The sequence below is a fragment of the Terrapene carolina genome, unplaced genomic scaffold (assembly GCF_002925995.2).
Source record: "Terrapene carolina triunguis isolate 2854851 unplaced genomic scaffold, T_m_triunguis-2.0 Scaffold926, whole genome shotgun sequence".
Lineage (NCBI taxonomy): Eukaryota > Metazoa > Chordata > Testudines > Emydidae > Terrapene > Terrapene triunguis.
The window spans coordinates 5886637-5899988 of NW_020665277.1; the positions used below are offsets into that span (position 1 = coordinate 5886637).

At 53.4% G+C, this 13352-nt stretch overlaps 2 protein-coding genes across 2 annotated transcripts; both read right to left on the reverse strand.

The window, feature by feature from the left end:
- LOC112114550 (olfactory receptor 10Q1-like) lies at positions 1–909 on the reverse strand. Its single transcript, XM_024211328.1, has one exon. It carries the CDS (start codon positions 904–906, stop codon positions 1–3), a length of 906 nt encoding a protein of 301 aa, XP_024067096.1. The 5' UTR covers positions 907–909.
- Positions 910–10176: 9267 nt separating this feature from the next.
- Positions 10177–11972, reverse strand: LOC112114548 (olfactory receptor 10Q1-like). Its single transcript, XM_024211327.2, has 2 exons — positions 11783–11972; positions 10177–11129 (listed from the first exon to the last, which is right to left on the reverse strand). Exons 1-2 carry the CDS (start codon positions 11970–11972, stop codon positions 10177–10179), a joined length of 1143 nt encoding a protein of 380 aa, XP_024067095.2.
- Between the last annotated feature and the right edge of the window lie 1380 nt (positions 11973–13352).

Consider the following 13352-nt stretch of genomic DNA (forward strand, 5'->3'; position numbering starts at 1 on the left):
TTACCCTGTTCGTCTCCTGAAGACTTTTGCAATGGCCTCCTTGAGCTCCTTGTTTCTCAGGCTGTATATCAAAGGGTTGAAGATGGGGCTTCCAAATGTGTATCCCAGTGAGATCAACCGGTCCAGTTCATCCGACCAGCTGCCCTTCGGGTGCAAGTAGACCAGGCTGAGGCAGCCGTACTGTAGCAGCACCACCATGAGGTGGGAGGAGCAGGTGTGGAAGGCCTGGCGCCGGCCCTCAGCCGAGCGGATGCGCAGGATGGTGGTGATAATGTAGACGTAGGAGACACAGATCAGGAGGAAGGGGAGGATGACTATCAGGACACTGGCAATGAACTGGGCGATCTCCTCGAAGTGGGTGTCGGTCCTGGCCAGCTTCAGCACCTGGTTGACGTCGCAGAGGAAATGGTTGACCCCACTGGAGCCATAAAAGGGCAGGCGGAAGATCAGCACTGTGATCTGCAGAGAAAGCAGTCCTCCAAGGGCCAGCGAAGCGGCCACCAGCCACAGGCAGAGCCGCCGCGTCATAATGAGTGTGTAGTGCAGTGGGTGGCAGATGGCCACGTACCGGTCATAGGCCATGGCCACCAGCAGGAAGCAATCTGAGCTGCCCAGACCAAGGAAGAAGAACATCTGGGCCCCACAGGCCCCAAAGCTGATTCTCTTCCTCTCCTGCAGGGCATTCACCAGCATCTGTGGGAAGATGGCTGCAGCGTAGCCAAGCTCGATGATGGACAGGGCCTCCAGGAAGAAGTACATGGGGGTGTGCAGACGGGCATCCCCCCGGATCGCCACCAGGATGAGCAGGTTCCCTGTCACAGTGGCTGTGAAGACCAGGATGATGCCCATGAAGAGCAGGGTCTGAAGATCTGGATGAGTGGGAAAGGCCAGGAATACAAACTCCATCACCACTGTGCGGTTCCCTGGGGGCATTGGTCCCGCTGTCTCATGCTCTGCTGGGAGACAATGAGCAACATTGTGAGATGGGTAAGACGCCACCCATGGGGCCAGATGCCTCAAGGCACCCAATCCCACTCCTTTACCCCATTGCGTCTCATAGCTCTCCTCAAATCCCACAAATCTCCTCCCACCTCTCCTCTTCCAGCCTGGGAGACCTCGCCGGTTCAGAAGACATGGGCTCTCCAATTCAGCTGTTTAAAAAGAGGACGCATGAAGGCTGGTGTCACTATCTCTCATGAGGTTCACACACACACACACCAGGCATCATTCGCACCTCAGCACACACACACACACACACACACACATCATTCATGCCTCAGCTCAATTTGGGCAGCCTGGGAGGCCTTGCTAAATTAGCTACTCACTCGGAGTCCCCTGAACTGGATCAGAATTGGACTCTGGTCTCTCTTTCAAACGTTTCAGGCATCTGTGGGCCAGAAATACTCCCTAAAAATGCCCCCCCCTGCTTAGAGGATCACACCTGTATTAGCACTGAGGATCTTCTAGCTCTTCTTTTCCCCTGAGCGGTCTTAGTTATTCTCTGCTCTTCACAGAGCGGAGGCACCGGACTCCTCAGAAGGAAGGGAGCAGGTATCGTTATCCCCACTCACAGAGGTGGAGCTGGGGCCTAGAGAGGTTTCGACCTGTGTTCTCAAAATGGTCTCTGAGTTCGGAGAGGAGGAAGCCAACCCGGGCTGTGGATTATAGCACCTGCCATGCAATGGATGAGAATCCCTGAGGATATACAGGCGGAGATGGGATGGAAGGGTTGGTCGGCACACAATGTGAGATGCTGATAAATTGGGAGAGAAGGTACCCATACTAATGGAGCTTTCAGTGCTACCCAGGAGCCAGTGGGACCCATGGGCCAGCCCCTCAGCTGGAGTCCTTGGCACTATGTTGATTTGGGAGCCATGTGGGGAATATTTGGTGTCTGGAATGACAGGATCATGGCCACAATAGTTACATCTGAGTGTAGGGCAGGCCTGGGGCCCATTGACTCCATTGAAAGTTGCACCCGGCTTAAAGTTAAATATGTGCCAGGGTGCTGTCCTGAAAACGGACGTTTAGCTACATCAGGGCCTGTAGCAGTAAAATCTGATTAACTTCAGGCACCATGATACCTGGGAGCCGCTGCATCATGAAGCCATTTGCAGTGCGACAACTGCACCATGCAAATATCCCATGTGCCAACTCCACAGAGCAGGAAGTCACCAGAGAAACCCTGAAAAGTCGCTAGATGTCGCTATTTAAGCATTCAAAAAATGTCAAAATTGTCAGTGAACAAACTTCCCACCGAATTCGAAAGTGAATTTCTATATCCCTGCCCGGGCGAGAGGACACTCGCAGCTGCTGAACAGAAAGCAGCACAATGATGGGTGCTCCCTCTCCGGCTGGATAGTCCTGGCAGCTGAGATTATGAAGCTATCATTGACTGGCTCTGTTGGTGTCTCTCAGCTGGGAGGGGGCTGGCAGGGGGTTTCTGGCTGTCCTGGTTACACAAGACGATTTCAGGCAAGATAAGAGAAGGCTGGGGGAACCAGTGCAAGGAATCAAACGCCGCTTTACGGGGTCGCCATTTCCACGGCACCAAACTGCCCAGCCTTTTGCTCTCTTCCTCTCCTTCTTTTTTCTGTGGATTGTCTTTCCTTGTCTTTCTTCCCCCTATTTTTAACGTTCTTCATTTTTTAAATTTTAATCCCCCCCCTCTCCTTTATGTAAAGGGCTAGTCTCTTTCTCCGGTTTCCCCCTGAATGAATCTCACGGAGAAGCAAAGTCCCTTTGCATCTCACTCCTCTGAATGTTTGCTACCAGGCTAGCTGGCGCGGTCTAGAAATGTGCAGATTCCTGTTCCATTCCCCGCCCCCCCCAACCGCCTTCCTCCCCAAACAACTAAACCCCAAGCAGACAAAATGCGCACACGGGCTGACGGAGAGAATTGAAGGGAAGTTCAGAGAATTCAGAGTCAACAATTGCAGCAAAGCCCTTAGTGATCCCAGGTACGGTTCGGGGGTTTCGTTGGCTGGGACCTGAGCCTTAGGATCTAGGGGAGGAGTGACCCTCTGGTGGGATTTGATCGGCACAAAGAGTCACCTGTTCTATGGCTGGAGAGACCAAACTGCCCCTCTTGGGCAGCACGGAAAGAATTCCAAAGGAGCCTTTTCTCAAGGCAACATCTGCCCAGCACAGCTCAACCCCGCAGGGGCTAAGGGAATCTGAGCTGCGCCCCCAGACAGCAGAGCTCCGAAGGGTGGACTGGAGGGGCAGCCAAATGCCAGGGTAAGAAATAGGGGGACCCCAGCCCTGCCCCGTGTAGCCAAGACAGCCAGAAACCCCCTGCCAGCCCCCTACCAGCTGAGAGACACCAACAGAGCTGGTCAATGATAACAAAATAAACTCAGAAGCTAGTACCAAGGGCAGGTTCAGCAGAGGCCCAAGGAATTGCTGAGCTAGACAAGCCAGCTTCCCACTCCTGGGAGAGGGATTTTGATCAGGTAATATTTCAATGGGCAAAGGCTCAAAGATCTGTGGACAAATGTTTTTTCCTGCATCTGCCTCGCCCAGGGAGTGGTGCCTGCCCTGGTCACTAATCGTTTTTATTCAGCAGAAGATCATGACCTTTCCCCTTAGTGTTGGATCCTTCCCTCTTCCAGCCTCCCCTCCCCGTTAAATCTGGCTTTTCACCCCCTCCCCGCCACCAAGGAATCAAAACTGAGCCTGTTCTATGCTAAGCATTTATTCTGCCACCCGGAGCTCTAGTCAAACCCAGCCTCTCATTCACAGCCTCTAAGCCCAAGAAACCCTGGAATGCACTTCCTTCGGGGGCCATGCCCAAGTGAGCTGGAATGACATTGACTTGGTATGCAAAAGAGTGCAGTAAGAAGAGCGCGGAATGGATTTTATTAACACTATCGAGCTGCTTGTGAATGATTTTGTGACTATACAAATTGGCGACTTCTTTCTCTGAATACCACTGTAATTGGCAGTGAAAGTCACTAGATTTGTCACTGGTCGCTTTGACGCTTATTTCCTCGCTAGGGAAACCAAAAAGTCTCTAAATCTCGTGACAAAACTCACTAAGTTGGCAACTGGGGGGGGGGGGGGAGTGGTGGTGAGGGAATGGCATATAGCGCATCCCCTGACGTCTAACCATTGACAGCCGCGCTGGTGAGGTGTAACTGGATTGCAAACACAGTGGCAGAGAAAAGGCCCATGTGTTTATAGGCGAGTTCCTGTGCCTACCGAGGCACCTTTCAATGTTGTGTGGCGTGGTTTGTCGGACCTTGAGCACGCAGACGGATCTGCGGAACTCCATCCAGAGTCACATTTTAAAATAGCTAAATTGGCAACAGGATCCCCGATAATAACAATCCCTGGGTCTTTTGTAGCCCTTTTCATCAGGAGAGCTCAAAGTGCTCCACAAAGTAGGCCAGTATCATTATCCCTCTCTGTAAGATGGGGAAACTGAGGCACAAAGAGGAACAATTAATAGCCCCACAGCCTTCCACCAATACCCTCTGCCCACCCCCTGCATGGCCTTCCCAGCATTCACCACCTCCTGAGGAGGGAAGGGTGGCAAGGAGGGAACAGTGTCCTTCAAGCCAGAGGGGATAAATCTGCACAGCCAGGACTCTGAAGGTACCTGCCTTACCTAGATGGGTGGCTTCTTCTGAGCGGTCCAGCCTGCCCAGACGGGAGTCTCCGTTGGATCTCAGCCCCCAGGAGAGGACACGGGAGTCAGGGGGACCGGGTCAGGTGGCTCAGCCCGGAGCTCAGCAAGTGGAGATGGTGGGGAAAACTGGAGCTGCCCAGCAGGGAGGGGTACTTATCTGCCAGGCAAGACCAAGGGCTCCTCCCCTCTGAGCTGTCAGGAGGAGCTGCGCTGAGAATAGGAGAGGATTGGAGGACCTGGCTCCCTGGAGCCTACGTGGTCTCAGCCCCTGGAGTGAATCTTGTGCCAGGCTCCCCTTTGGGGGGACTTGTTCTCCCATCTACATTCCATGAGACTCAGATGGATGCTGGGGAAGGCCTGTCTGTCACTCCAATGTCAATGGGCTGGTTAAAAAGGCCCAGTGGCTGAACTAACCCTCTCTCCAGAGCTGGGGAAAAGGTGCAGTTCATGCCAACGCCCCCCCCCCCCGCCCCCCCGGGACATTCTAGCCTCATCAGCCGGCACTTTGACTGGAGTTGTTTCAAGTGCCCCAGAGCTCATCCCTCTGATGTGGAACTGAGGCCCCCGGAGGTGAAAGGCTCCACATCCCCTCCCTCCCCGCACCAGCCCCTCACCCTCAATCGAGTTTGGTGGATTGTAAAATCTCTGGGGTGTCTTTTTGTTCTGTGTTTGTACAGCACCTAGCGCAGTGGGGGCCTGCTCTGCGTCTGGGGTTCCTGGGCAACAGCAGAACACAAATAATGATGGAGGTGAGACACTATGGATCCCGTTCTCCCACACCTGGAGTTATCCAGCCTTGGGCCAGGTTAAAACCAGTGACTTAGAGCGCAAGAGATCCTGCCTCGGTCTCCTGAGCAACCCATTCTCCGTGCCCTAGCCTACATGCAAACCACTGAGCTACAAGTGAAATAAAAGGATGGAGAAGGCGATGTCACATCTGTGAGGGCATCAGTGCTGAGTCCTTGGGAGCCCTGGGGCATTTCCTGTGCAAACCCTTGGAGAGGCCGGGGCAGGTGAGAGAAAGGTGGGAAGTAGGTTGCCCTGGGATGGTCAATTTGGCTTTTCTCTTGTGGAATTTCATCGCTGCTTTCCCCGCACCTACCACTGGGCCCATTCTAAGATATCCCTCTGAGCCCCGTGGCAAATGTTCCCTTTGCCACTGGGAAATGGTTTAGGTGGCAAAGGGGCTCGTTAGGGAGAGACGACAGGTCTGATCTGAGAGACACAAACTTGGCAAAATGGCAGGTGAGACACAGACAAGGGCTGTGCCCAGCAGAGACAAAGGGGCCATCATGAGTGGGAGGGAAGTAACTCCACTAGGTGCAGGGTCAGCTCCCCACACGCAGCTCTGATGATGCACCTCCATTCCCGCTGCTAGTGCAGCCCCACAACAAGTCCAGCGACAGCTCCTAGCCTGCAACACCCCTCACGGCTCTGCCGGTTCCTCGCAGTCCCCTTTCCCTGTAGCACCTTGTGCTACTTCAGTCCTGTCCCTCGCCCACACACGCAGCTCTACCCCAACATCATCCTTGTCCTCTCCACTACAATCTTCCTCCTGATCAGTCACTGAAAATTGACCAGGCTTAAGAGTCTGACACACGCCAAGCCGAGTTGTCATCCAGGTCTCTTTAGGCCCTACTTTGATGGACCAAAAGAGTGTGGTTCTAACTAGTTGGCATTATCTTGACTTGACTGAAAAGGCTCATTAGGAGATAGGCTGACATATGAGAGGTGACTAAAGGTACTTGGCTTGTTGGTTAAGCCTGTGTGAAGGACCAGGACATGGGTGGTCTTGCCTAATGGTCAGGGCAGGAGGCTGGCCTAGTGGTTGGAGCAGAGGTGACCAGAGTCCAAATCAGGAGCCACTTTACGGAGCCCAGGGAGTGAGCTGGAGCCAAGAGCCAGGAATCAGGAGCCCGGGATTGGAGCCAGAGTATCAGCTGTAGCAGGAGTAGGAGTGGAAGCAAGGATCCCAGAGCGGTGGGGAAGGAAACCAGGCATGAACTACAGGACCAGAAACACAGCTGCAGGTGTGGAATGCCACTGAGCAGCCAGAGATCCATGCCTGTACCTACTGCCGTCATTGGCCAGTCAGAGGGCCAGGTGTGTTCGATGAATCAGCTGAGGGCAATGAGCTGTGTCTGGGCTCCGCTGTGGGTCCCTGACAGCCTAGCAAACCGGCAGCTGAGAGGGGATCCGATTGCTCTCTCTACATACACCAGGGAGGGAGAAGAGCTGTTTAAGCTAAAGGATAGGGTTGGCACAAGAACACATGGCGATGAAACTGGCCTTGAGTAACTTCAGGCTGGAATTTGGAAGTCTGTTCTGAACCATCAGAGGAGGGAAATTCTGGAGCAGCCTCCCAGGAAGACTAGCAGGGACAAACAACCTAACTAGTTTTAAGGTAGAGTTTGATACATTTATGAACAGGCCTATATGACGGGGCTTCCTGTGAGAGCAGGGGACAGGACTCAAAGACCCAAGAGGGCCTTTCCTTTGATGCCTAGCTCCCTTCTAGGCTATAAAATGGCCAGCTAACATGGCTACACACATCAGCCCGTGTGCTAGGGGAACTCCTTTGAGCTAGCACATTTGAAAAGCACTTTTTTGGGCCCATGAAGAGAAGGCCCTAGCAGCTCGTACTGGCCTGCAGGAAGCATTGCTTTGACTGCATTTCCTGGTTTTCTTACATTTGTGGTTTGGGTTTTTTGTTGTTGTTGTAACACTAGTGTTCCTTTAAAGTGTAGATGGGGCATCATGACTGAGCATTTTCTCAGGGGAGATTTTCCAGCGGCTGAGTCTGGGGTACAGAAGTCTCACATAGATCATATGGCCAGAATTCAAACTGGAATAGGTGCAGGGAAGGGCTACCGCGATGAGCAGGATAATGGAGAGCCTATTTTATGAGAGGAGACTAAAAGATTCATAGATTAAGTGACCAGAAGAGACCATTGTGATCTGACCTTCTGCATAACACAGACTAGAGAACTTCCTTGACTTAATTCCTGGTTGAACAAGCACAAGAAAAACTTTCAATCTTGATTTAAAAATTGCCAGTGATGGAAAATCCACCACAACCCTTGGTTCACTATCCTCACTTAAAATGTTGCACCATATTTCCAGTCTGAATTTGTCTGGCTTCAGCTTCCAGCCACTGGATCGTGTTAGACCTTTAGCTGCTAGATTGAAAAGCCCATTCTCAAATATTTATTGCCCACGTAAATGCTTATTAACCAATGCTCTGGAAGGCAGCCACAACTTTAACTCCCCTCCACAAAGTTTTGTGTAAATGAATAGTGTCTCGACAGGACAGACTGGGCAATATCCGTATCATTTCAGGTGAATGAGGTGCCTGCCTCTGTGTGTGTGTGTGTGTCTGTGATGGGTTATTTGTTATGGAGCAGACTGCCCAACGCTGGGCATCCCAAGATTTCCTGGCTCCCCGCTCTGGGGCAGCGCTTCCAGCCTTTTCCTTCAGCTGGAGAGATCAATGTCAACCCAGAACATTTCTGAATCAACGTTTTTGGTAGTTTTTGTTGCGTGAAAAGTTTTAATGTGTTCGCATTTCATCCCACTTTGGGATGAAAACAATGAACAAAATATTGGATTCTCCCACAGGATGGAAATTCCAATTTTTTGACCCCCCCCCGCCCATTATTCTTATTTATTAGCCACTAACTTTGGGTGCCTCCATGGCTGGTGCCCAACTTGAAAAGGGCTTTTCAGCGAAGCTGAGCACCTGTAAAACTAGTCACTGTCCCTGGGAGCTGCAGGTGCTCGGCCCCTCTGAAAATCAGGCCAATACCACTCAGGTTGGGCACCCAGACATGTAGGGACCCAATATTAGTTGCCACTTTTAACAACCCAGACACCTTAATCATAGGTTCTAGTAACACATGATGCCAGAGAGAGGAGAATCATTTGTCACATATTTTATTAACCACATAACCAATAATTTCTTCTCCAGGCTGAAGCAATTCCCTGGCATCGCTATCTGGAGCTGACTCTAGGAGGATTCTTGGCCTGCCCCTTTTTTTATTCCCCCTTCCCATACAACCAGTCCAGTAAGAGTCGTCAAGAACAGGAAAATCAATGATCGCTTAGTTCTGGTGTATTGTGACCCTTCAGCCAGGTGTTGTCAGCAGCAGAAAGGGCCAGGTACAAATATCTAAGGGTTCCCCTTAAAATCAACCAATACACCAGCTCGAGCACCCATAAGAAGCCTGGGAAAACCCTTCCCTAGGAGCCCTTAACAGGCAACAGTTCCCCTCTCACGAGCAATGAGTCTGTGTATAGAAACAAGGAAACGTTATTAAGGGGGAAAGGAACACAGCATTCATTTGGGAAAACACAACAAATCAACTGTATATTTATGTGAATAGTAAGTAAAACACAATATCATGGGCAGTCGTCCTTTGCCTCAGTTTCCCCACAGGCCAGTGTGCCTGTCTGATGGACAAATGTCCCTTTCCCACACCCCTTTCTCCCCTTCCCCTCCAGTCCATGGTTAGCGCAGTCCAGCCCAGCGTGCACTCAGACCGGTCCATCCCCAGCCCCCGGGGGCGGGGGCGTGGTGCTTGACTTCTATGAAGAGATGCTTTGCCTCTGCCTCTGTCATGCCCCCTCTTCTATCTGCAATGCTAGCTTTGTATCACCTCACACCACACCACCACCTGTAGCCTCTATGCCAGATCTGCAGCCTGAAGCGCCAAACACAGCTATTGCCGTTATAACTTGAGTGGCACCGAATAGGCGCACCTTGCTACAGAGGGCTATCTGTCAGCGCTATCTTCTCAGGATCCTAACCTACACCCCTTCCCCTATTCACTCACTTCTATCGGAGAGCAAGTTAAAGAGCTAAGATGAGGATTAGACAGAATCCTTCCATGCTTGTTGGCATACATACATGCACTCGCTCAACAAACCAAACAAAAAAACCAACCGTACCCCCACTTCCATTTCCCAGGGGTGCCAGATGGAGATTTTGGTTAGGGTGACTCTCCACTCAGCGCACACTAAATACAGTCCCATTGCCTTTTTATCACCCAGTCAGGATGAAAACATTTCATATCCTTATCCCCCAAAGTTAATTGTATTTTAATCAGAATGACCAAAATGTTGTTCACATTGGAAGGGCCGGTAACAAACATGCAAATGAGGTCAGGCATTGTGCCTTTTCCTCCAGTTCACCAAGAGATGGCGGCAGAGAGCGCCTTATAGCAGCCACAGCCTGACACTAGTTTTCACCCTGCTCTTCTGATTTCTCTTGTCCTCTGCAGGTTTATACCTCATGCCCTGCAGCAACCAGGGCTGCATTTCAGAGCCTGTATGTTCCACTCCCAAATCGGGCATCCCTGCCTCCTGCCTGTGGCATAGAAACAGGTGGCTTCTGCTGCATGGAGTGACCAGGCCTAAGAGTGGAACCTGGGTCTCCCCATTGCAGAGGGCCAGGGGAGGCAGGGATGGGGCTGGCAGGCATGGCCTGGGTCTGCCCATGGTGTGGGGGGCAGGGACTGGTTGCAGAGACATGGCCGTCCGGCCCCTCACTGAGGATGGGATGCCAATGCCCGCCTCACGGCTCTGCTCAGGGCCTGCTTGACGTCCTTGTTCCTCAGGCTGTAGATGAGGGGGTTGAGCAGTGGCGTGACAAAGGTGTAGATCAAAGCGACCTGTCGGTCCTCGTCCTCTGTTGAGTCGGCCTTGGGGCGCAGGTAGACCAGGCCGCAGCAGCCGTACTGCAGCAGCACCACCGTCAGGTGGGAGGAGCAGGTGTGGAAGGCGCGGCGCCGGCCCTCGGCCGAGCGGATGCGCAGCACGGCAGCCGTGATGAGGGCGTAGGAGAGGCAAATCAGGAGGAAGGGGATGGCCAGCACAGCCACGCCCACGCTGAACAGCACAGTCTGATGGAGGCGCGTGTCGCCGCAGGCCAGACGCAGCACGGGCGGCACATCGCACAGGAAGTGGTTGATCCGGCGACTGCAGAAGGGCAGGGCAAAGACCAGGGCCGTCAGCTCCAGTGAGAGCAGCCCCCCGAGGAACAGTGAGGCCACCACCAGCCGCCGGCAGAGCTGTCGTGTCATGATGAGGGCGTAGCGCAGCGGGTGCCGGATGGCCACGTACCGGTCGTAGGCCATGACTGCCAGCAGGAAGCAGTCAGCACTGCCGAGTGCCACAAAGAAGAACATCTGGGCCCCGCAGCTGGCTACAGGGATGGTGGTGTGGGCATCCCAGACGCTGACCAGCATCTGGGGCACTACCACAGTGGTGTAGCACACCTCCAGCCCCGAGAGGCTGCCCAGAAAGAAGTACATGGGGGAGTGGAGGGTGTGGTCGGTGCAGACCACCCAGAGGATGGAGGCGTTGCTGATGATGATGGTCAGGTAGAGCAGGAGGAAGAGCACGAAGAGGAGCTGCTGTGTCGTAGGCACGGACGAAAAGGGGCGGAAGACGAACTCGGCGGTGAAGGACTGGTTGCCGTGGCCCAGATGCATCTCACCTGCTGGGAAACCACAGAACCAAGAGTTACACAAGGGGACGTGTGTCTCCCTGCGTCTATCGGCTCTCGCTGTGCACCACACTCCGACTCCTAGTGCTTAGGCACAGGGATCAGGGTACCCTGAGCAATGCGGCCTGGATACAGCACGGGGCTGGGAGCCTGCAGACCTAGGGCCTCATCCCTACGCTGCTGTGTGAGCCCAATGGCATCATCTCCGCTCATAGGGCAACTTTAAACTTCCACGGCTAAGAGTGTCAAAAGCAGCTGTTGGTTTTGGGACCCAAATGGACCTCTCTTAAAGGAGCCTGTTTTTTTAAGAAGGTGGGGTCAGATCCTCAAAGGCACCTAACTTAGGGTGACCAGATAGCAAGTGTGAAAAATTAGGACAGGAGGTGGGGGGTAATAGGAGTCCATATATAAAAAAAAAGCCCCAAATATCGGGACTGTCCCTATAAAATCGGGACATCTGGTCACCCTAACCTAACTTCCATTGAGTTCAATGGGAATGAGGGCTGAATACCTTTGAGGATCTGGGCCTGAGTACTCAGGACTTTGTTAAAATCACCCCCCGTTTGTGCTGTCCCAGGCTGGGCACCCAAAAAATCACAAGTCACTTTGAAAATGTGGAGCCCATCATTGTGATATTTCCTGACCTTTCTCCTTGACTTGGTTTTTACCATCCCAGGGCGGGGCTACAAGGCCAGCAGAACTCAAGAGCGGCCCAGCTTCTTCCATGTGTGAGTTAGCGGAGCGCAGATTCCGCTTGCAACGCGGGAAGGAATCAGTGCGTCGCTTCACCCTCGCGGCATTCTGCGGGGGCTCCCGCGCTCCTAAAACAATCATGCTCACTGCAAATGGAATGATCACAGCCCGCAGGGACTATCTGGAAATGTGGGGTTAGAATGGAAACCCGAACTCCAGATCAGCCGCACCCAAGCACTGCTGTCATGGATGGATGGATAGATGGGGTGTATTGAGCTAGCTAGCCTGAAGCAAGCACCCCAGATCTGGGAGTTTATGGAAATCAGCCAGCCCCACTCCTGAGGGCAGTGATGGGGCCCTTTGTTGCAGGTGGGTTCAGACCAGAAGGGTGGTTCCTTCTGATGGATTGCCCCCCCCCCCCTTGTCTCCAAGCCCTGGATCCTGATCGGAATGGCCAGGTTGCTTGTATCCCCCCACATCCTGGAGGCTGGGGAGGTGTCTTTGCCCCCCCTAGATTGAAGAGCAGCAATGAAGCTGCTGCCTAGTACCTATTGCAGCCCCAGGGCCATTGCACGCCCTGGGCCTGACCCTGCTCTCACGCACCCTGGTGAGAATCAGGAGTGACTCCGGGGAAGTCAGTGGGTTCACACTGGAGATCAGAGTCAGGTCCTGTCTGCAGGGTACACTGGCCAGTGGATCCAACAGTCCGGTGCCCAGACGAGGGCAGGGAGTGTTTGCAAGGCAGAGCTCCATGGCATTCGGTGGGGAGGGGTGCCCACAGCTGTCGCACACAGATCGGGGCAGGATGGCAGTTGGCACAGTACCCCTGATCCCTGTGGGAAGAGACAGGGTCCCAGATGCCTGGGTTCATCCAGCTCTCTGCCCGGATCCCTCCCCTCCAGGCCTGCTGAGGAGAGAGGACAGGACACAACCAACCGTCCCCTTGGAAGGGAGTCATGGGAACAGGCGTGGAACACATATGAATATACACCTATAGGTGTATATGCACACGTGGATACACAGACATGCACATGTACACACGCATACACATATACACACTCTCATGCATGTGCACACATACACAGGAACCCCGGCTGCCAGGAGGGACCATCCCTGGCAGGTTTAGTTCCTCTCAGGGCACCCAGGTACCCACAACAAGAGCCAGCCTTGGCCTGTCTCCCCACCAGCCCTATGGGGGAGCCGTGTGGTTGGGGTTGTGCCCATTCCCATCACTGAGGACACAGGTAAGCAGGGGCACGGTGTCCCAGCAGCCAGGACAAAGTTACCTGCCTCCCCATTACTACCCCCATCTCCGGGCAGCACAAGGCACATCTGCAGGCCGGACGCCCCAGTTCCCAATCTCACTGACAGACCCTGGGCTGGTATAAATCACCATGACAGTCAATGCAGCTCATTGACCCCAGCAGAGGGTCCCAGTAACCCCATGGGGGAGACAGATCAGCCATGCTCGGGCGAGAGCTGGGGAACGCACTGCACTGTAGGGAGCAGCCCTGAACGGGC

Bases quoted from the DNA above. Each gene is read 5' to 3' on its own strand.
- LOC112114550 (XM_024211328.1), bottom strand. From the start codon at position 906: ATGGAGTTTGTATTCCTGGCCTTTCCCACTCATCCAGATCTTCAGACC.
- LOC112114548 (XM_024211327.2), bottom strand. From the start codon at position 11,972: ATGATTGTTTTAGGAGCGCGGGAGCCCCCGCAGAATGCCGCGAGGGTG. The intron at 11,130-11,782 runs GTCAGGAAATAT...GTTTCCCAGCAG, and splicing joins AAACCAAGTCAAGGAGAAAG to GTGAGATGCATCTGGGCCAC.